The sequence below is a fragment of the Neovison vison genome, chromosome 2, assembly GCF_020171115.1.
Source record: "Neovison vison isolate M4711 chromosome 2, ASM_NN_V1, whole genome shotgun sequence".
In the NCBI taxonomy this organism is placed as follows: domain Eukaryota; kingdom Metazoa; phylum Chordata; class Mammalia; order Carnivora; family Mustelidae; genus Neogale; species Neogale vison.
This window is the reverse complement of record NC_058092.1, coordinates 234,102,518-234,126,191: the sequence shown is the minus strand read 5'-3', so window position 1 is coordinate 234,126,191 and position 23,674 is coordinate 234,102,518. Positions and strand designations below refer to the sequence as shown.

Here is a 23,674-nt window from a genome sequence, read left to right as displayed (position 1 = left end):
TCACTCTAGCATCCCCCCCAACACTTTAAAAAAGATTTTATTTATTTATTTGACAGCAAGAGGCATAGTGAGAGGGGGAACACAAGCAGGGGGAGTGGGAGGAGAAGCAGGCTTTCCGCTGAGTGGAGAACCGATGCAGGGCTCGATCCCAGAACCCTGGGACCACGACCTGAGCTGAAGGCATATGCTTAATGACTGAGCTACCCAGGCGCCCTTTTTTCCTTTTTTAAACGAGTCCAGATGCAATACCGACTCTCTGGCCACACGTGACCATCTACAGCTGACAGCAGATCGTCTCTGCAGAATGTGCACGTTTGCATCTGAACCGCGTGGTAACCACTGCCTCAGAAGGGCAAGGACATATTCATTCCTACTTCATGTATGTAAAAACCAAGGCTCAAAAGGGCTAAATAATTTGGATTCATGTCAAAACATATTCTGACTTCAAATGCTCTGTTCCTTCCGTTCACCAATGTGCCAATGTTCTGCTTTTGCCCGAGCGCTCATCAGGCCGGCCAGAGAGCAAACCAGCAGTCTAGAACCTCCCTCTGGTGTACATCAAGGCTTGGGCTATGAGAACGACTCCTCCTTTCCATGGCTCCACTCACTCTTCCTCACCAGGACCCACCTGTCCACACTGGGGCTGACCATTGGCCCGGCTGGAAAGAGTGTGGGCCCCGCACACCCCTCTCTAGAAGCCTGTCTCTTCTCCTTCTTAGTCCTACTTCTTTTATCAATCCTTTCAAACCACCTGTGGCACAGTAAAAGTGATCGTTTAAAATGCATTCACTGTCTACAGTTTGGGCCTAAGAGGGCTGTTTTCATTCTGGGTGGGGCTGACTTTATAAAACCTCTGAGGACTTTACAAGAAATTTAAACTACCGGCAAATCAAGGCAGTAGTACTTAATCAGAACCAGTGCTCCAAAAATCAATTTTCCCTCATGGACGATGATACCACATTTTAGCTGGTGGCCTCAAGATAACTGATGGCTGCTGGAATCATAAATTTAAAACCCTTTGAGATTTGTCCTGATCCTACTTCTGAATCTTAAATCTTAATCTTCCAATTTTTTTTTTAAAATATTTTTGAGAGAGCACAAGCAGGGGGTGTGGCAGGCAGAGGGTGAGAAATGGGCATCCCACCGAGCAGGGAGCCCGATGCAGGGCTCAATCCCAGGACCCTGGGATCATGACCTGAGCTGAAGGCAGATGCTTAACCCACTGAGCCACCCAAGCAGCCCATCTTCCAATTTCTACATATGATTCTCATCCTTAATCAACTCTCATCAATAGTGTCACTGAACCATGAACTCTAACAAGAAAGGTCCCAACATTTCATTGGCTTATCTTTTTTCCAAAGGTGACTACCATTCCTCTCTTTTTCTTTTATCTTAACCAAATATTAAATGTACATATTACATGGCCAGGAACAGCCCATACAGCCAAAAGATCTGCTCTCTGCACTGTGGTCAAGCGCTTTCCAAACCCTCAGAAATTACTTCTATTTTGCATAGCCTTTCGTTCTACGAAACCCCAAAGCCATCAAAAGAAGATCAAAAGGCTCTATCTGCTAAAGCAGTGAATATTAAAAGTACAGTACAAGAGTAAATAAATTCTTCATCCAAAAAGCAAACACAACCCAACGGACAAAACAAGCATTTCTAGCAGGATAACGCTGGTCATCATAAGAGGAAGTCAGTCGTCTTAAGAACATTCTAGGAAAATTAAGATTTTTAATTACTAAGTTGTTTCTTTTTTTAAAAAAAATTTTATTTATTAGGGAGATGGAGAGAGAACATAAGCAGGCAGTGCAGCAGGCAGAGGGAGAAGCAGGTTTCCCGCTGAGCAGGGAGCCTGATACGGGGCTCGATCCCAGGGCCCCGGGATCATGACCTGAGCTGAAGGCAGAGGCTTAACCCACTGAGCCACCCAGGTGCCCCTAAGCTGTTTCTTTTTATTTATTTGTTTGTTTATTTATTTTTTAAAAGATTTTATTTGACAGAGATCACAAGTAGGCCGAGAGGCAGGCAGAGAGAGAGAGGGAGGAAGCAGGCTCCCTGGTGAGCAGAGAGCCTGATGCGGGGCTCGATTCCAGGACCCTGGGATCGTGACCTGAGCCGAAGGCAGAGGCTTTAACCCACTGAGCCACCCAGGCGACCTAAGCGGTTTCTTTTTAAAGCGGCGCTGTGGTAGGTAAAGAATAATCAAAAGAAAACCCAAACATACTATTTCCTTTTAAAGTCTAGTTCTGGGGCAGCTGGGGTGCTCGGTCAGCTAAGCATGTTTTTTGCTCAGGTTATGATCCCAGGGTCCAGGGATGGAGCCCTGCGTCTGCTGCTCTCTCTCTTGCTGCCCCTTCACCCAACTCGTGCTCTCTCTCAAAGAAATAAATTAAAATACGACTAAAAAAAGAAAAAAAAAGTTCTGGTCTCCCTTACTCCAAACAGGAACGCTCACAGATTGTGGGGAGACAGCACGGGAGGCCTCCCTCCTCACAATAAAATCCCATGATTCCACGTGCGATCAGTGACACAGAGAAACGCAGTCACTGACTCAGTAACCGGTTTCTCTAGGTTTTGAAGCCTATCAACATATAAACTGTATAAACATAAATATCACATTAAACAGTCTTTTATTTAATAAACCTTGACAAATGAACACAAATGAGCTAAACAGGACTTGATGCATCATGCATGAAAACTTAGGCTGCATTTTTCCAACAGTGTATTAATGACCTGAAAAAACAGGTTACAAGACCCTCCACTAAAATAAAAATCACTTAAGCTGTACACATGACAGTTCCTTAAAACTTTTATTTGTTTTTAAAGATTTTATTTATTTGGCAGAGAGACAGACAGACAGCGAGAGACATGGGGAGTGGGAGAGGGAGAAGCAGGCTTCCTGCTGACTGGGGGTGGGGGCCTTGATCGTGATCTGAGATCATGATCTCAGCATCCAAGGGAGACGCTTAATGACCAAGCCACCCAGGCACCCCCAACACTTTTTCTTTTTTTAAGATTTAATTCATTTCTTAGAGTGTGTGTGCAAGTCTGTGGGGATCGGGGGGGAGAGAGGATCGTAAGCAGGCTCCAGGCCCAGGGAAGAGCTGGCCTGGGGGATTAATCTCAAGACCCCAAGATCACAATCTGAGCTGAAACCAAGAGCAAGATGCTTAGGAGACTGAGCCGCCCAGGCGCCCTGACAGTTGTGTTTGTAAAAGATACTGTAAGACTGAAGCTTCACCTGGTAGTGAACTGCTCAAACCATCAATTTGTGAAAATCAGTGAATCACTGTTTCTCACATGTCCTATGTTTATATTGCCACCTTGTGGAAACCAAGAAAAAATTTTAAAATTTACCCACTGTTGTTAAACAGGAAAGCCGTTAAGTTTTTCAGCTGCGTGTCACTACTCACACTGTCTCCTCTGCCTTTTAGTTCTTCACTTCTTCAGAAGACAGGCGTCACCTGCTGAACCACACTCCCTGCGGGTATGGTGACAGGACACGGAGCCGACCCAAGGATAAACACTGGGGCCGAGATGGCAGCGCACCCAAGACTGAGCGCTCCTCCCCAAACAAAAGCTCTCCGTGGACCACAGAGAATGATCTGAGAGCATTTACTGGAGAGGGAACGTAGAGAGCTGAATGTAGAGAATCTCAGAATGTAGAGAGCTGGAAAAAGTATCATTCCCACCCTTTGACAAACACGGCAATGCGAAGCAGGACAAACTACAAGTTCATGACTTTGCATGAATCTATCAAAGAACTGGGATCCCTGGGCAAGCAAGGAGTCTGAAAACTAAGGACGGACAGGGAGACCCGGAAGTCCTTCCTTGGCTGAGGCAGAGGCAACCAGATACCCAGATACTGCTAAGAATTTAGCTAAAACAGCTAATGAGCTAGAAGAGGCAGAGTGAGGGCTGGCGAGGGAGTGCAGGGTCCCTGGGGGCTGCAGACAGAGGATGAGTTCCCCTTGTCTCGTAGGCTCTTCTTCAAGGACCCCCCAAGATGTTCACATAAAAAACTGGTGAGAGCCCTAAGAAAGCGACTTTCATGCAGGCTGGGCAAGTGGACCAGCTAGAGCTACAGCACGGCAGGCAACCCCACCCAGACCCTTTGCTCCAAGGACTGACTGAAAGCCTTAATCTGCAGGGTATAGTTGAGGGAGAGGAAGGCAAGGAGCAATGACAGCCTTAGGGCACTAGTGAAAGTCAATGCAGATAAAGCCACTCTACCCTGCCGCTGGGGCAGGAAGAGTATGAGGTCACACACCTCGCACTTAGGGACGCAGTGGCTGCTCAAGGCTGAGGTTTCCTCAGACCAACTGAGAAGGCCTGGCCCACCTTCTTTGCCCTCCCTAGCAGCCTAGAAGCACTGAAGGACAAGCAGGAGTGGAATATAGCTGAGAGAACCGTGAGAGTGTGAAGACCCTCTCTGAGGTACCACAAACCTTCCTTAGGAAAATCCTAACACTAAAGGTGGAGGAGACATTCAGAAAAACCCTCACCAGACCGGCCCCACACTAGGCACAAGCATGGCCTGAGGAAACTGAAGGCTGCCAGACATGAAAAGTTAACCACAGCGACACAAAGGCTCAACGACAGCTCAGCTCCAGACTAGAAAAACAAACTCAAGCCCCATACTAAAGGCCTAGCATGGGACAGGTGTAAGAGCTTTCCAGGCACGGTTAAAACTATTTCCCTCAGGCTGAGATGTCCAGTTTCCCATAACTAGGAGATGTAGAAACGTAAGGAAACAACATACACCAAGAGACAAAGAATCAACAGAAGCAGACTCAGATATGCCACTGATGTTGGAACTATCCGATAGGTGATTTAAAATGACACTGATCAATACACTAAAAGGCTCAATGAAAATGTGGACGGTGTGCAAGATCAGAATGGTCCCTTCAGCAGAGAGATGGAACCTACAGCAAAACCCAATGGGAATACCAGAAATGAGGAACAGAGTAAACAGAGATAAAGAATGCTTTTTGACAAGTTCAACTGTAAATGACACAAAATCAAGACTCAATGAACTTGAAGATAGGTTAGCATAGGTAAAACTGGCACCACAGAAAGAGAAAATGGAACATAAGAAATAAAAATACCTATGAAGGAAGGAGAAATCACAACATACCCAAAAACATCATGTTCAAACTACTGGGGAGTGGGAGAGAAAATCTTGAAAGCAGCTGAAGGAAAAGTGGCACATGAAATACCTAAGAATAGGGGCACCTGGGTGGCTCAGTTGGTTAAGCGGCTGACTTAGGCTCAGGTCATGATCCCAGGGTCCTGGGACTGAGCCAGGCATCAGGCTCCCTGCTCATCAGAAAGCCTGCTTCTTCCTCTCCCTCTGCCTGCTGCTCTGCCTACCTGTACTCTCTAATTCTGTGTCAAATAAAAAACCTTTATAACAAACAAATATCTAAGAACAAAGGTAAGAACCAGAGCGGGCTTCCTGTCAGAGAACATGCAGGCCAGAAGGCAAGGGAGGTACATCCTTCAAGTGTGGGATCAAAGTCTGTCAACCAAGAACTCTATACCCAGCTAATACCTCTCCCAAAGCTGAAGGAAGAATAAAGGTTTTCTCAGACAATCAAAATGGAAGAATTTTTGTTGGTCGATGTTAAAGGAAGTTCTTGATGCAGAAAGAATAGGACACCAGAAAGAAAATGTATCTACACCAAGAAGAGCACCAGAAATGGAATAAATGAAGGTAAAATAAATTCATATAAAAATAAATTGTTCTATTTTTAATTGCTCTAAAAGGTAATATGTAAAGCAGAAACAGTAGTAGTATACTGTGTGTTTATAACATATGTAAAAGCGAAATGAATGGTAACACAACTAATGAGAGGGAGGAACTGGGAGTGACTATCTGAAGGTCTTCATACAACATGTGGTACCACAATATATCATGGGGAAGTGGTCTCTGATTAAAGCGGTGAACCTAAACCCTAGGGCAAACATCAAAACATTCAAAAAATAGTATAAATAATAAATCAAAAGTGAAATCTAATACAATCATAGAAAATGTTCAATTAACTCAAGAAGAGAGAAAAAACAGCTAGCTAGCAAGATGCTAGATTTTATCTAACTATATGAAATCACCTTAAATGTGAATGGTCTGAACACACCAGTTACAAGTTTGGATTAAAAAAAACAAGACCCAGTTGAATGTCATTTATAAGAATCTTTTACTAAAAATGACACAGTTAAGTTTAAAAGAAAAGAAGACATTAACCAAAAGAAAGTTGAGTAGCTATATTAAGATAAAAAGCAGATATCACATGATATCTTGGGTCAATTTTCCAAGACAAAGCAATCCTCAGTGTGTGTGCATCTAAATGTGTCCACATCAAGGTGCCTGGGTGGCTCAGTGGTTAAAGCCTCTGCCTTCAGCTCAGGTCATGATCTCAGGGTCCTAGGATCGAGCCTGGCATCAGGCTCTCGGCTCAGCAGGAAGCCTGCTTCCTCCTCTCTCTCTGCCTGCCTCTCTGTCTACTTGTGATCTCTGTCAAATAAATAAATAAAATCTTTAAAAATAAATAAATAAATAAGAAAGAAATGTGTCCACATCGATACAGAGGAAACAAAACTGACAGAACCGAAAAGAAAAATAGATGAATCCACAGCTGTAGTTGGAGAATTGCACTCCTCTCTTAGTAATCGATAAAACAAGCAGAAAGTCAGTAAGAACACAGAAGACCTGAATACTATAAACCAACTTATTTGACATTTCCATTGTCTCTATCCAAGACAGCAGGATACCTGTATATTTCAAGTGCACATGGAAAGACAAACCATATTCTAGGCCATAACACAAACGTACACCAAAAAGAGAAATCATATGAAGTTAGGTATGGTCTCCATGCACAATGGAATTATTAGTAATCCAAAATAAAGATTACTTGGAGAGTCCCACTATTTAGAAACTAAGCAGCAGCCTTCTAAATAACACAGGGGTCAAAGAGGAAGTTTCAGGGGATATAAAAAATTAATATTAAACTGAAAGAAGAAAATACAGTTGTGAGATGTAGCAAAAGCAGACTGAAATTTATAGAAAATGCTTATATTAAAAAAGAGAAAGGGTCTCAAGTCAATAATCTAAGCTTCCACTTTAAGAAATCAGAAAAAGAGCAAATTAAACCCATAATAAGCAGAAAGAAAAGTATATAGAGAAATGTATAAATCAGTGACAGTGGAAATAGAAAAACAGTGGGGAAAAAAATCAATCGAATAAGCCAGTTCTTTAAAAAGATCAATAAAATTGATGAACTCCTAATCAGACTAAAAGAAAAAAAAAAAGAACACAAAAGTTGGCATTATCAGGAATGAAAAGAGGGCTATCACTACAAACGCCTTAAGACATTAACAGGATAATACAGAATACTGTGAACCTACTGATCTGACAACAGCTAAAATAGACTTTCATCCCTCAAGAAGAAAAAGTCAACTTGAACAGTATTTTACCTACGAAAAGAAATAAAAGTCATTCTGAAACACTTTCAATAAAGCCAACTCTAGGTTAAGATAATTTCACTAGTAAATTCTAACAAAAGTTTAGGGAAGAAATAACTCTATTACTTCTAAAAACTAGAAGAGGAAACACTAGCAAATTGATTTAATAAGGCCATCACTGCTCCAATCCCAAAAGCAGACAAAACTACTACAAGACCAGAACCGTGACCACACTACAGAAGAGAACCATCCTCACAAACACACATAAAAGTCCTCAACACAGTATGAGCACACAGAATCCCAGGGATACACGAGAATGACACATAACAACAAAGTGGGGTTTACCTCAGGAAGGCAAAGCTGGTTTAACATTCAAAAAAACCCAATGAACTCCAGCATACCAAGAGACTAAAGGAGGAAAACCATGTGGTCATTTCAACGTGTGCATCAATAAACGTCTGACAAAAATTTCATGTCCATTTGTGACAAAAACTAGGAATTGAAGAGAACATTCTCAACTCGATAAAGAGCAGCTACAAAAACCCACAGCTGATGCTACACTTACCGGTAAAAGCCACCGAGCTTTCTCCTTGAGATCTAAGGAATTGGAGCAGAGCAGGGGCTGACCACAGAGAGGCAGCAAGAGGAAATTTTTGGACTGATGGAACTGTTCTGTGTCATGGCTTTGGCAGGAGACACTTGTCTGTTTTTGTTTGTCAAAGCCTGAAGGACTATATAGCGCCGAAAGTAAATTTTACGATTTGTAAACAAAAACAAATACAGAGACAAAGCACCTGAAGATTATAAATTCATAAAATACACATCGAATAACTGATAACATATATGTACAATGATTTTTTTCCTATTTTCCAAATTTTGTAATATGGTCAGACCATACTTATATTTTAAAAAAAAGAAAGACATATTATTTGTATTACCTTCCTGACCTAGTACTTACTACTGGAGTTTCAAGTTAAGTTAATGATGCCAACATAATGACTCTGGCAGAACACCAGAACTGTACAAGCTGATACAGGTGTAGGAGAACGTTTTTTGCTGAGATGCTCCCTGTTTTCTCTTCACTAAGTTCTTGAGCTTTGCAGAGACTTCGATGCTCTGTCATCTCCTTGCTATTAGCACATTCGGGGCTGAGGATCAAAACCGTAGTCTTGCCTCCCACTACAGACAAGGGAGAGTTACTAGAAACAGCGGGCTCTTCACTGCAGGGCCAGTCATCTCTCAGGGAAAGCATTATAACCAGTAGGGTATTTACTCTTAGGAAGCAAGATCTGCTTCTGTAGTTCCAATATGTAGTAGGACACACGGAGAGGAGTCACCGAGTCAGGAAAAGCACCACTAAAACACCTGATCACCCACATAAAAGACAAGAATGAATACAACCTATCTTTTCATTCGGTCAGTAGAGATTACTGCCTTTTTACAGGTAAGGTGCTACAAAAGAAACTTCCACAAATAACCACTGCATTTACCTTGTTTTCTTCTTAGTTGAAGACAGCAGCTTGATGGATTGAAGGAGAAGGAATGACAACCGGGATTCGAATATGCTGAGGAGTTTGACCACTTCTTCTCGATTAAGACTCGGAGAGGAATCAGCAGCTGGAGTGGACTCATCGCTTTTAGGCTGAAAACAAGAAGTTACTTTACCTAAGCCGCCTGAGAGTGACCGCTTCATGGTAAAATGAAGGGACCAGAGTTTCAGTTCACTCTGTAAACTTTTTAGCCAAAAACAAAACAAAAAGGAAACTCTAGGTCATTTATTTCTCTCCAGGCACAGCTTGTTGGTGGCAGTAGCTCTCCCGCCTCAGAGATCACTCTGACAGACTAAAACCTGAGAAAAATGTCTCACACCTAACAAGCACTTATACAGAAGAAATTAACCCCGAATGGAAATCTCCTGCTTTGCAACACCGCACAGAAAGGAGCAAGACGGAAATGGGCAGGCTATAGGGCCGGACAAACCTGGGCCGGATAAAGAAACAGGCTGGGGGACCATGGGGGCCTCTGGGATGCTTTCAGCAACAGCAGAAGGCACCCTGAATGCTGGAATGCCAGGCAAACCGGAACTGCTTTCCAAGGAGCTTCAGCCCGTTAATGGGTCACCTGCTCCCTGCAGTTCCGGAGAGATTACAAAAGAGCTACACAACTCCTTCTTTCTTAAAAACAAACAGAAGAATAAAAAAGAGCAAAAGAAGCAAAAGGAAAACACGACAGAGACGTTATGCTACTGGGGTCTTACTAAGCTCCATGTGGTTAAAGAGAAAAATTTTAATACAAAATAGATAGTTCCAACTTAAAGAGTTTAATAATTCCACCAAGAAAATACAACAGATCCCTGCTAATGAGTTTAGTGGAAAACACACATATGTATGAATGTCTGTATATACACATATACACACGATATGAAGAACACAAACATATACCCCAACTGCTCACTATATATGTTCACCACTTAGCTTAAGACACACAAAAACCAAATATATATTTTCTCCATTTACCTGGTCAAATTCCTCTACAAGCTCCTTTCTGATGAGCTGGAATGCATGCTTAGTTCTCACCATTATGTCAAGAGCCCCAGATAGTGTTTTTAATTTTCCAACATTGCTATTCTGACCTAAAGTGTTAAAAACACAAAAATTATCATTCATTTATTTATTTGAGATTTATTTATTTGACAGAGAGAGAGACACAGAGAGGGAGGGAACATAAGCGGGGGGAGTGGGAGAGGAAGAAGCAGCCTTCCCGCCGAGCAGAGAGCCTGATGGAGGGCTTGATCCCAGAACCCTGGGATCATGACCCGAGCCAAAGGCAGATGCTTAACGACTGAGCCACTCAGACACCCCAAAATGATCATTCCTTTAAATATAAATCTAGAAACCCATCCAGTGTCAATGTATTAATGAAAACGGACTTTCAAATCCTCTAACAGTTGCTCATGAGAATCTAAACAAATCCAACTCTCAGTAATCATCCCCATATGAAAATATTAAGTCTAGACAAAACAATAAATAACAACTGTCTTCCCGCGTCACCATTTAGCTCTGTCAGGGTGAGAACACAACCACCTGATGGAGGACTTGAGCGTTAGGTCAAAGAAACCAGCTGGGCCAAGTCTGGTCCAAAGGCCCCAAATGTTTACATTGCTTTTCTCAGGTACTCAATTTTTTTAAACTTTCTTTTAGAAGGAAAATTAACCATACTTGTCATCTTAGCAAATTTGTTTCCAGTATCTGTTTTTATGAAAATGATACCCACTCTCTTGAAGGAATTCAAACATGGCAGAAAATTTAAAGATGCAAATGAAAAACGTCATCCAAACCCACCCCCAGACAGAGCTACTATTAATCCTGCCATCTAGTATACACTGGCAGAAAGTTAAAAATACTTTCAGTAAAAAGTGTGTGTTTATTTTTGAGAGGGGTTGGGGGAGGAAAGGACAGGAGGAGAGGGAAAGAAGTCTCAAGCAAACTTCACACTGCGTGGAGCCTGACATGGCGCTTGATCTCATGACCTTGAGTCACAACCTCGGCCAAAATCAAGGGTCTGATGCTTAACTGATGGTGCCACTCAGGCACCCCAGTAAAAAGTTATTTTTTAAAAACTCTTTTGAATAGGTAATAAGTTCTCAAAATGTATAAAGGCTGAATGAGAAAACAGTGAAGGCCTTCCTCCTGGGGCCCCAGGTGCCATCCCCAAGGCAGCATCACTGTCTGGTGTATCCTTCTGGGATCCTCTACTGAAAGAGTCATCTACCAGGGTAAATATTACATTTATTTTAATTTTATACAAGCAAACAACTGAAAATAAAATCAAATGAACAGCTGTACTTCAAAGAAATGTTTGTTTCTTTACCGCACGAGAGCTATTCCTCCAAAGACCCCTCCTGCAGAAGGGGAGCACGTGGGCAGGAGCGACAGAACTCAGGAAGACACACTGAGTGTGGAGCAGCAACTCCTCCCCCTGCTGTGGGCACCCCGCCCTCCAACCCGGCTGCAGCCTCCCTCCCCACCAGCTCACGCACCTGCCGCCTGCCCCAACAAAGGTGGCTCTCATCCACCTGCCTCCTACCTTTCCCCTCCCTTCCCACTTAGCTCCACCTTGCTCGGGATCTAAGTTCTAGTTCCATAATCCACAGCTGCCAGTGTCCGCTGTTGGTTTACAGGACTCCAATGGGACCACTGCTTCTCCCTTCCTGTGCTGTTCATGGTCATGTTGTCACAGATCTAATGCTCTCAACTGACTTATCACATTTTTTATCCCAAGAAAGCACGGGCTACATTTCAGTATTTCTACAAAGATAAGTTGGTCAAAGAACATAACCAAATCCACTTCCTAAACTTTAAAAAGTTTAGAGACTTCTCCTGGCTCCTACCCAAAGCCGTTAACTATGGGCATATTAAAAAGAAAATGACATTATTTACATTCAAGAGAGATCCCCAGGTCTGTCTCACTCAAAGAGGATCCGACAGGAAGTCAATGCGCACAGATCTGCGAAAGGAAAAAGTCAGGACTCACTGGTCATTTGGAATTCTGCAAACGCCACTCTTTCTAACTGTACTCGAAGCAGCTCACAGGGAGCGTCTCTGAGAAGCTGAAAGAGCTTAACAGCTTTGCTGTAGTGAAGGTCCGCCAGCACCCGGTGCTGCTTCCTCAGATGCTCGTCACCAACCTGCAGTGAAAAATCAAGTAAGGCCAATCTTAACGCCTGGGCTTCACAATAACTACTTACCACGTCTCTGACTGGATCACTAAATGTCACTTAGTGTTATTTTTTAGGGATCTTACAGTTTTATTACAGTCTTCTTTCTTTCTTTCATTATTACAGTTTTTTACAGTCAGGTGTTTAATGCGCTTTTGGTTAATTTTTGTACATGAGGCGCTGCAGGAATCCAACTCCACTGCCTTGCCCAGGACATCCAGCCATCCTGGCACTATCTGCTGAAAAGACAACTCTGTCCCCATTGTGTTGTCTTGGAATGCTAAAGCCTGCTTTTGCCCTTAGGCTATTAGGCCATCTGGGCAAGCCTGAATCTTGGCGAGGACCTCCTAGGGCAAGGGGAAGAGTGTCCAGGGCCAGCTTAAAGTGAAAAGAAATCCTCTCTGATTAAGCTGCACCTCAAAGGATGATAGTGTCAGGGTAAGGGCACCCGGAGAAGGCCCATACCCAGGGGACTACAAGCTAAGCTGTCTTGGTCCTGAGCTAAGAAATGGGAAACAGCAACACAAACAAGAAAACATCCCTGAGAAATCCCAAGATTCCTCAGCAGTAGCCAGGCAACCCCCCCCTGGAGGAAGGCACCTCCAACCTGGACCTCTGTTTGTCCTCAGACACACACACCTGGGTGCAGGGCCTCACACACAAGGCTGTTCACAGCACTGCTTCCTACAGCCTCACAGTGAAACAACACCAAAGTCCAGGAATCACAAAATGGATAAACTGTGATATATTAAATGAATACTAATGAACTAAGAAAATGCACCAACCAGGAGGAATCTCAAAAACACCATGTGTGTGAAAGGCAATAAACCACTGAATACGTATAGTATGATTTCTCCGACAGAGCTCCCTGCCAGGCCGAATACTTACATGGTAAAACAGAAAAGGTACAGACATCCTGGAAAATCCAGGACATAGTTATTCTGGGTGGAGGGACAGGCACACAGGATATCTGATTTCACAAGATAATACCAATTATAGTAGACAAAAATATACAGCACAGATGAGAGAGGAAAAATCACCTCCACTGCAAGTTTTTCTAAATCAGCGAACAGAATAGATGACATTTAAATAGGTAGTAAAATATACGAGAAACACCCAGAACACTTTGAAATGGACCTGGCATTGAACTTCGGCTGGAATGGCAGTACCTGATTTCTCAGACAGCTGTGGTACATGGACGCCAGCCTGTGATGGATGGTCGCGGCTCGATACTGGCAGAGAGGCTGTCGCGCGGACACGGAGTCCACGTCACAGTGCTTCAGGGACTTCATCATAGCCTCGCTGACTTCTTTCTCAATCTGTTTTTTTTTTAAGGGAGAGGAGAAGAAAATGATAAGACTATAATCTTAAATAAAAATATTCAAATACTGCTTGTTAAAAAAGATATACTTGATGTCTATTAAGGCATAAATGAAGCTGAAGACTTCTTTTACAGCCCCACAAGTATTACTACCTGCTCCTGAGCTTTCCTAGATAATGGAGCATAATCTTGCTGTAGAGTGGCCATCGTGAAGTAAGTAGTGGACAATTCCCAGTTCACTGAATCCCAGACAGCCGGGTGGATGTCTCGTGTTCCCAGGGACCTCAGGGCTTTCAAATAGTAATCGACAGCCTGTGAGGGAGGGAAAAATCCAGGTCGGGCTCAGTCTAAATCAATGCCAACAACTCACGAAAATAAAACATACTGTAAAATCACCCAGATGTTAATCTGATGTGGGAATAGTTTACCGAAGGGCAGTGCTGTGAGGAAAGGAAAAAACCGTATCAACGAAACTAGTTCAGCGAGGCGAGCCGCTTCAAGTGGGCCGCGGGCCCCGCCACATTTCCACAGCGGGTCCGGCACCAGCCTCAGCGCTTTCTGCCTCAGGCTCATGCACAAGGATGCACTTCCTTCCGTCGGTTTTTTTCCCTTTCTAAATGAAAACGTGTTTATATAACTAGTAAGCCAGAAGAAACTAACTTGATGAGCCTAAGGATAAAAAATTGCTGGATCCGACTATAAAAAGCAGCAACCTGTTCCACCCTTTACGAGCCCCAGCCTAAAGGGCACGGTCATTGTATTTAAGCAAATCACATTTAATTCCATGACCTAGCAATAATTTCTGCATTTCTTGTGTGCATCACCTACTTCTTTTCTATGTATCTCTAAACATAAAAAAACTATAAAAAGGTCAATTTTATTTTAAAATCTCCACGCATGCAGCGCATGGGGGTGCATCTGCCTCTCGGTTTCAGCTCAGGTCGTCATCTTAGTGCCGTGAGATGAAGCCCTGCATCCGGCTCTGTGCTCGGCAGGTAGCCTGCTTGCGTCTCTCTCTCCCGCTCCCTCTGCTTCCTCCTCCCACACTCTCACTCCAATAATTAAATAAATCTTAAAAAAAAAACACCTCCCATGCCACAAACATTCTTCACTAGCGCTCACCTAGCTGTGAAGTACCTGCTAAAGGACAGCTCTTGGGCTGCGTGCGTGGCTCAGTCAGTTCAGCATCTGACTCTTGGTTTCGGCTCAGACCATGATCTAATGTTCCTTAGATCTCAGGGTCCAGAGCCCATTGGGCGCTACACATTGCACGGAGTCGGCTTGCTCTTCTCCTTCCCCCGGCCCCTCTGCAACCCCCTCAAATAAATAAAATATTAAAAAAAAAAAAAAAAAGAACTCTTGCTCCTTGCACCATCTCTAACACTGGATGTTACCACTTGCCAGAATACCTGGCAACTGACAGATAAAAGAAATTCAATTTTTAATTTAAATTTAAATTTCATAAAAGTTTAGAATTTTAAATTTCTTACATATTAACTACCCTTTTTGAAATGTGTACGAGTTTTTTTTTCAAGATTTGCCCCTTAATGAGCACTGGGTATTACATAAGACTGATGAATCACAGACCTGTACGTCTGAGACCAATATTACATTATATGTTAATTTAAAAAAGTTTTTATGAGTATATATTTTTTCATTAAAAAATACACAGATTTTATATATTCTAAACTCTTTTTTCTATTGGGGCAATTTATTTTCATTAATTATATCATTTATTTTTAAAGTAAGCACTATGTGCAAACGTGGGACTTGAACTACAACCCCGAGACCAAGAGTCATGCGCTCCGGCAACGGAGCCAGCCAGACATCCCCCTCTTCAATAGTTCTTAACGCTTCTTTATATACAAACTCTGATCTGTCCTTTGTTATCAATATTTTCACTAGATTGGGGTTTGCTTTTCAATTTTGCTTTCTGCTGTGCATTTGGAAATCGTTACTTCTACACATTTTAAATGTGTCCAAGGTTACTCTGTGATCCCTGCCTGTGGTGTGGTGCCGGGAAAGGCCTGTCCCATCTCATCACCTGAAGTTCCTCCTCCACTTTCTCAGTTTCCTTTCTCCACGTCAGCCTTTAATCCACCTGTCTGCTCTGCTTACACCAACACAACTTACTGGATAATCATCTTTCCAATACGCCCCCTCTAACACTAAATTCTCGCATTCTCGGGCCAGTCTCTAAGTGTTCTCTCTGTCTCCACCTGGGCCATCACTATAGTTCTAGTTAGTTTTATAATATTTTCAGGGAACAATGGCAAAAGTGAATGACAAGTAGGTAAATGGATGGGGTCGGACATGCAAGCGTGTTACCTTATTGTAATACAAGCCTTCTTCTGGTGAGAACTCCCGCTTAAATTCATCGCCGGCACCACAGTGCGCCTGCGCGCAAATCCGCATGAGTCTCCCAGTGTTACACAACAGAAGAGCAGCGTTTGTGGCATCATCAATTGACTCAAAGTTGTGAATTCCTTTTTCAAAACAAGAAAAGCTTTTTTTCCACAACTGCTGCTCCGCAGTAGACACACTTTTGCTCACTGCACAAAAGAAGAGAAAGAAAACCACATGTCAGCAGACATCCATGTCAACCCCCTGTGCGTCCCAGGCAAGGACAAGGGCAGGAGGACAGGGACAGAACAGCTGAGGAACCAGCTGTGTGCAGCCACTGCAGTGACCTGCTCTCATCCTAGATGGGGCACGGGTCCCACGTCTGGTGTTCTTCTAGGAGAAACAGACATCAGGGGCACACACAGAGAGAAGATCAGGTAAGGACACAGCGAGAAGGTGGCCACCCAAAAACCATGGACAGAGGCCTCAGAAAAACCCAAACTTGCTGGCCCCTTGATCTTGTCTTCCGGCTTCCAACTTGTGAGAAATATGGTTTCTGTTGTTTAAGCCACCCGATCTGTGGTTATTTTGTAAGGCGGCCTGAGCGAACTCACGTAATACTCAAACATGGCCCTCTTTCACTATGAAATGACAGATACGAAAATAAGCAAATAAAAAGATCTGAGCAAAGCCCTATTTTATAAAGATTCAGAACACATGGTCCCATGGAGTTGTTAAGAGGTATGGTCTGGGTGGTATCTAGTTCTCCTAGGCTTCTGACTACCACTTTGCATGCTCCTTCACAGACTTTCTCCTCTAGAGATACCTTAAAAGCACAGGTTATTACCCAATAAAATACATATATTATACATATAACAAAACTCTTTAACAAGCGTGACCTCTTTGCACCCCAGGGCCAAGCACAGCTCACAGACTACCAGGCACACACCGTTCCTTAACTCACCTGCCGTCCTCCATTCTCCCGCGGCCCTGTTCCTTCCTCCCACGGGCAGGTCTTCACACTCCCAGCATTCTCATGGATCCCCTCCCCACGATATCTGAGTGATCTCCAACCTACGTCGGGCTAACCCAAACAGCTCTAAGTACAGGTTTCTAACCAGCGACTGAGGCAGACCTTCCACTCCCATGTCCACACGTCTCTCAGACTTGACAGAGGCCCAGCTGAATCTGTTATCCTCTGCCTGAATCACAAAAGACCACGTGCTGCGACTCTCGCCAGCCACCGGACCCTGCATCTCTAGTCCTTCTCAGCGCTGCTTACTCGGTCTGGACAGCAACCCCTTCCACGTCTCTGCCTGTTGATATCCTACGTCATGTACCAATCTGCTCAAACCACACCTTCTTCCCAAAAGCCCTCGAAAAACCCCACAACTTCAAAATACATCACCTTTTCCCACTCTTCTACTGTACCGCATATCTGTGCTTATGATATTTTTCAAAGATTTTTATTATTTTTTTAAGACTTTTTATTTTTACGTAACCTCTACACCCAACATGGGGCTTGAACTCACAACCCTGAGATCAAGAGTTGCACACTCCACTGACTGAGCCAGCCCAGCGCCCCATAAATCTGTTTTTCTCTCTGGTTTCCTGACATGAAAGAGAGCTATGTTGTAGTCAATTACACACCCAGCACAGAGCCTGGCACAGAGCCTGGCACAGAGCCTGGCACAGCTGCTTGTGCACTTCACTTCTGATCAGATGAATAACAGAGGACACTGAAATGATGACTCTTAAAGGGAAATGTATTTTCCTATCTTTATTTCTCAAGAACTTAAGAATAAAAGATTCTTCAACAGAGCACCCCTTTCTTTTCTTTCTTTTTTTTTTTTTTTTTAAAGATTTTATTTGACAGTGAGACACAGCGAGAGAGAGAACACAAGCAGGGGGAGTGAGAGAGGGAGAAGCAGACTCTCCACTGAGCAGGGAAGCCCGACGCAAGGTCGATCCCAGGACCCTGAGATTATGACTTGAGCCAAAGGCAGATGCTTGACGACTGAGCCACCCCGGCGCCCCAAAGCACCCCTTTCTACATCCAGTCAGTACCATAATACTAAGCTCAGACCATAAAAGCAGCGTGATTTTCTATGAGAAGAGGCAATAAAGAGCGGACTCCAAAGAGATACTCACCGACTCGCTCACTCTGCAGAGCAGCAGCCTGATTCATGTAAAACACACCAATTTCGTTTCTAATGTTACCCATTCTCTTCAATACTTGTACATAGTGTTCTGGGTTCTGGCTTTTTAAGTCACTAAATTGCAAGATTTCATTAGCAGCTTCATAACATTTACAACTGACTGAAAGCTGACTCTCTAAGTCTGTAGACAAATCAGTTGCCCATGCAAATCCTTGAAACAAAAAAGGAAACATCACAGTGAGTCCTGAGAACTCTTCTTCTTTAGTATTCAAGTAATCTCCTATTTTTAAGACAACAAAAGAAATCCAATATGATATAAACCCAGTATAAGATTCAATGTAAGTAAAATTTTACATTTTAAAGTAAAGATCTTTTAATTTAGAAAACTTCATTTTCCTGGGATATTAATGTTTGAATAAAGAAATATTCTCTTGACCAAAAATACCAAACAATTTCCATCATCTGGATTTTACCAAGCACACTTGCTCACTGGTACAGACTTAAAGTTCACTGATATAAAGTAAATCATTTTTCTTCTTTTTAATTAATGGAAATAGTTCTTGAAATAAAGCTCTGATTGATACAAGAGGCTACTTAACGGACATTATGGTTTGAATGTCAGTTTACCTCACTTAAGAAGTGCTACATATGCTCTCAAAGATTTCAACACGCCATCCAGTGGGACTGGAATAAACTTGGGTGCAGGGCCCAAAATTCAAGGAAGAAAAAAGGGAGCAACTCCTGCTGCTCACCATGGCCTACATGGGAGAACGTCACTGTCAAGCCCAAGTGTATTAAATGAAATGTGATGGGAGTGGTAAAAACACCAAGGATTTTCTCCCTGTGTCTATGAAACCAATAGTATGAGAAACTCAGAAAGAGAGAAGGCAAGGAAAGAGGGCAAAAGTGAGGAAATACTACATCCCCATCATTGTACTTCCCTAGATGGCAAATGTTCAAAAGTTTTAGGGAGGCAGATATCAAATAACGTCAACACTTTCAGAGCAAAATACAACGATGCCACGATATGTTACAAAGGTGGACCTCCTAGCTCATTTACCGCCCTGACTGCAGTGAGCTTACGGCCGTACTAAGGATACAGACGCAGTGGACTAATTCTTTCCCCCAGTTTTAAAATCGCACAACCCCAAAACAAAGTAATATATTCAGTAAGACAGTCAGCCATGAACTAAGTTTAAAAAAAATGATCTCTGGATGTGAGCCCCCAGAAATCATTCAGAAGGTAATTCATTTGCTTTTACCCAACTGTTACTCCTTAACAAAAGGAAACCATGGCTTGGTTCACTGACTACAAAGTTACCGAGGAAAACCTCCTGAAAAGACGAGAGTAAAAAAGTCAACACAATTGTCCTAGAGCTTATTTTATCTTTAGTTCTAGTTGTATAATTAGTAATTATGAAATATTTCAAAATCGCTTAACACACAAATACACCAGGGATCATGCTCAATTTTAAAACTAAGCAATCAATGAAACAAAACTGCAGTATCAAAACACTAACATTTTCGCCACCATACTGGCATACTCTGATAAGCATGAGCTGGACGGACTAATGCCACGTGCACAGCACATCCGGTCTCACTGGCATACCTTGGCAACTGGACTCCCTATGGAGGCTGTGTAGTATCTCCTGATCTTCTTTCGTTTGATAATTAAACTCCTCGAGATGCGCCGCTCTGTTGTTCGCATTCTGGGCCAGCATCAGCTGGATGTCCCCACAGAGTGTCAAATACTGAGACAGAAACAGCAGCACTTCCGAAAGCATGTTGGTGCAGAGGCAGCAGTAAGTATCTAGGCAGAAGGGGTGGGAAAGAGAAAAAACACCGGGGTATTGAAAGTTGATGACTACAGTGAGTATTAAGAAAAGTTGTTACTAGCCGAAAGCTTTGTACCACTGTAGCTCTTCAGTTTATGTTACGGCAGCTATCACGTGTAGTTTCGTGTATTTCAAAGGAAGAGATAACCACTCAGCACAAAATAAAATACGAAGTAATACACTCAAGACTAGAAAAAGTTATTTCAAAATTAAATTTTACAACAGAAACAGGAGTAAAACTTCACTGTGATTCAGATGCCTTTTCTGTTCTCCCCTCCCAATGCCTATGAAGTGTATTAGTTTACAGCGACTTACCATGGCTCTGCAAAGCTAATTTGATGTATCGTAATGCTCTTCCGTATTTCTGAAGACTCATGGCAGCATCAGACAAAACATAATAGGCCTTTGATGACTTGAGAATCAGCTGGAGTTTCATTTTATGTTGCCAGGAACCAGGGATCATTCCAGATTGACTGGAATAATTACCCTTCTGAAGGGAGCCCACTATGACATGGGAGGAGGGGAAAGGAAGCACATTTTCTTTGAATGCAAGTCTCACTATAAAAAAATAACGTTTCTTCATAGAAACAGTCCAGGCTTAGGTACTATGGCTACAAGACTGATATACACTGCACTTTATTACTAAAAAAGAGTAAAATGGCAGTGTTTCAACAGATCCTCACTGGGATTTCTGAAGGCGCTCTGCTCCCTGCTGTCAACTCTGTCATTCTTTTTCAGGGTCACTGACATAAAAATACACTCATGACTGGCATGACCTTTCTCCAGTCTATGTCAACCTGCCAGAAAGTTTACCTTCCCCCGCTTAAAAAAAAAAAAAAAAAAGAAGAGTTTTTATTTATTTATTTGACAGAGAGAGACACAGTGAGAGAGGGTACGCAAGCAGGGGAGCAGCAGAGGGAGAGGAAGAAGCAGGCTTCCTGCTGAGCAGGGAGCCTGATGTGGGGTTCAATCCCAGGACCCTGAGATCATGAGCTGAGCCAAAGGCAGACGCTTAACAACTGAGCCACCCAGGCACCCCTGAAAGTTTACCTTCCTAAAATAAGCTTTAATTATGGTGGGAGCCCTGTTCTAGAACACCGAAATGGCTTCACACCACTTATTAAGTCCTGAGCACCTTAGCCCACCTCCTATGTGATGTTTTTGTCTTCCTCCCCAGTATTCCACCCCTACTTCCCAGTAACCAAAGTCAAGTTACAAAGATGCCTATTTTTTCTACACTTCTACACAAAGATGCCTATTTTTTCTAATCTCCCCTCTTAATGGACTGTTTCCTCCACAGGAACATGCTTTATTCGAAATCCAGCCTACTACTACCTTTTTCATTTAACAAACGATCACTTTTGTGCCAAGCCCTGTGCCAGACGCCAGAAGCCGTGACACGAAGCTCTATGCTCTCCATCCTTGGAGATCTCACACACTAGCGGTAGAGACAGGCTGCTAACACAAACCATGGCAAATCTATTTTAAGTGCAGCTACAGAGGTGAGAACAAAATGCTGTGGGAATTCCGCTCCCTAGTCTCTGAGTCTCAAGATTTCTCATGTTTTTCTTATTCGTGACAACACGAATCTTTCCAAGCAATGAAAGGTACTTGCAATCTCTTACGGTTTTAGTTGTGCATGTATTTCTTTTTCCTCTGTTACTGTTTTCTCTGTGTAAGGTTTGGTGAGAATACCAGAACTGAGTAAGACACAATTTTTGCTCACAACGGTACTGGCGGGTGTGCATAAAACCATTCAACAAATCTAACTATGACATAGGCAGGCTTCAGTAAGTGCTCAAGGACAAAGTGGGAAGAGAATCAATTCTGACTAGAGAGAGAGGGGAGCATCAATCTCTTGAACATCAGCAGGATTTTAACAGCTGAGGTGGGGACGAAGGACGAGAGAAAAGGCATTTCAAAAAAACACTCTAAAAAAGGCAGAGATGTCTCAAGTCCTGGTGTTCTCACTGTACAGAGGCTCAAGCCGGCCACACAGGAAGCAATACATAAATGCTTAGGGCAATTAAATTTACTCTCCCCCCCGCCCAATAAACAACTTATGTTTACGAAGAGAAAAAAAGTCAGGAAAGCACTTAGTATTTCTTTTCTTTCTTTCTTTCTTTTTTTTTTTTAACACTTGACCAGATGTGACTGATGCACTTAGTATTTCAAACATACAAGCTTCTGAAACATTTAAGCAACTGAAACCAATTTTTTAAGAGTCCACATGTTCTTCACAAAGTGACTTTCCTGAGGAACAAATTAGACAATTTATAAGTGACCTTTCCAGCTGATTCAAGGACCATGCGGAAATGAAAGCCAACAATCCTACGGTGCTTATTATGTGCACTGTTCTAAGCACTTTACACATACTAATTCATTTAATCTATAAAAAAAACTTTTAAGTAGGCACTACTGTCTCCTCTGAAAGAAAGAGAGGAAAAAAAAAAAAAAGGTTCAAAAAAGTGGAACCTGCTTAGCAAAGCCATGATTTGGGGCTAGGCACTTTGGTTCTCAAGTCTGCTCTTAAACACTTGCTGCTTTTACTGAAGCAGTAATTTCTTAGGAGAACCCTACCGAGCTGAGGGCATTAGCTCCTCGCTGCAGGAAACTGGAAGAAGCAGAACTTATTAGGAATATCTATAAAGGGTCAAAATTATCCTTTGTTTTATATTTTGAATGAAACGGTATTTCCCCCTACTTTCCATTCACATGATATCCTTCTCCTGAATTCCTCTCAATGAATGCCTTAATTGACATAAGTCTGCCGTTGATAAAGGACCAGTATACTATTCTATAGAAAAGTCCTTATTTGCACATCAATTCAACTTACTTTTGTCCAAAAACAAGGCCATCTGCTTCTCCAGACCCTCAGGACCCCCCCTTGTGGATTCATCTTCATATTTTAATGGGATTGGGGTGTTGGGGTCAGCTGCAGGAAGGTCGCTTTCTTTTTTAATACTGCTATCCACAGATTTTAACCCCTTTAAAAAAGGAGAAAAATTTACCAGACACATAACTAAAGGTCAACCAGAAACTAAATATAAGGCCCTGAACACATTTAGGGGAATTTAAATGTTGAAAACAGACTTGAAAAGACTACATTTTACTTGAAACAGTTGGAAAAACCAATTTTCTTTATGCTTAAAGGGGAGAAAAAGAGCAGAATATCATTCAGAATAATGCTTAGACACCAGTAAACAAGCTCTATGTGCCTACCAAGTACAGGTTTACTGAAAGTGCTACAAAATTAAGACTCACCTCCAGAACATAGCTCAGCACAAGTCTACAGCGCTCTTCTGTGTCATGGCAAACCGGGAACGTGCAACTGGGCTTCAGAAACAAACATTTAAAACGATTAATATGCTGCCCACATGACAAATTCCACAGCTCTCAGCTCCAGGGCATTATTAAAACTCTATGCATCAATAATTTCAAAATCTGCTGTGTACTCAGCTCTGTGAGGTAACTGACACCAAGGTTAATGTCCTGCTTTCACGCTGCAGACAGAAGCAGCCTAAGCATCCACAAAACCTTGCTAATAAGAAGATCCGCCAAAGTTACTTTAAATTCTTAGTTTTAAAGATAATTCTATTGTGACAAAAAAAGCAAGAATGTGAGTAATGCTTTGGATAAACGTATACCTAATCTAATAGGTGAGTTTAATCCCTAATTAGCACTGATACTTCATAACACACAGTTAACAATATCCACATAAGTTAACAAGTATCACCAGTGGTCTCACTGCATAATTTGTACAATTTATATGCTTCATTACGAGCAGAACCAGTTAACAACCTGTATCTACTAAGTGATCTTATGTGTAAGGGCC

At 42.5% G+C, this 23,674-nt stretch overlaps 1 protein-coding gene across 4 annotated transcripts in view; it reads right to left on the bottom strand.

Annotated features, from left to right (window-relative positions):
• The window catches only part of EDRF1 (erythroid differentiation regulatory factor 1), a 42,448-nt gene that overhangs the window by 1,591 nt on the left and 17,183 nt on the right, over nt 1-23,674 (bottom strand). For all 4 annotated transcript variants that reach the window (XM_044240710.1, XM_044240712.1, XM_044240713.1 and 1 more), the window contains 11 exons: nt 23,104-23,175; nt 22,676-22,826; nt 20,155-20,343; nt 19,614-19,814; nt 17,997-18,215; nt 15,831-16,054; nt 13,656-13,814; nt 13,351-13,500; nt 11,998-12,151; nt 9,981-10,096; nt 8,955-9,106 (listed from right to left, as the gene is read on the bottom strand). In XM_044240710.1, coding sequence (XP_044096645.1) covers nt 8,955-9,106; nt 9,981-10,096; nt 11,998-12,151; nt 13,351-13,500; nt 13,656-13,814; nt 15,831-16,054; nt 17,997-18,215; nt 19,614-19,814; nt 20,155-20,343; nt 22,676-22,826; nt 23,104-23,175 — 1,787 coding nt within the window. The remainder of the gene's footprint in view (nt 1-8,954; nt 9,107-9,980; nt 10,097-11,997; nt 12,152-13,350; nt 13,501-13,655; nt 13,815-15,830; nt 16,055-17,996; nt 18,216-19,613; nt 19,815-20,154; nt 20,344-22,675; nt 22,827-23,103; nt 23,176-23,674) is intronic.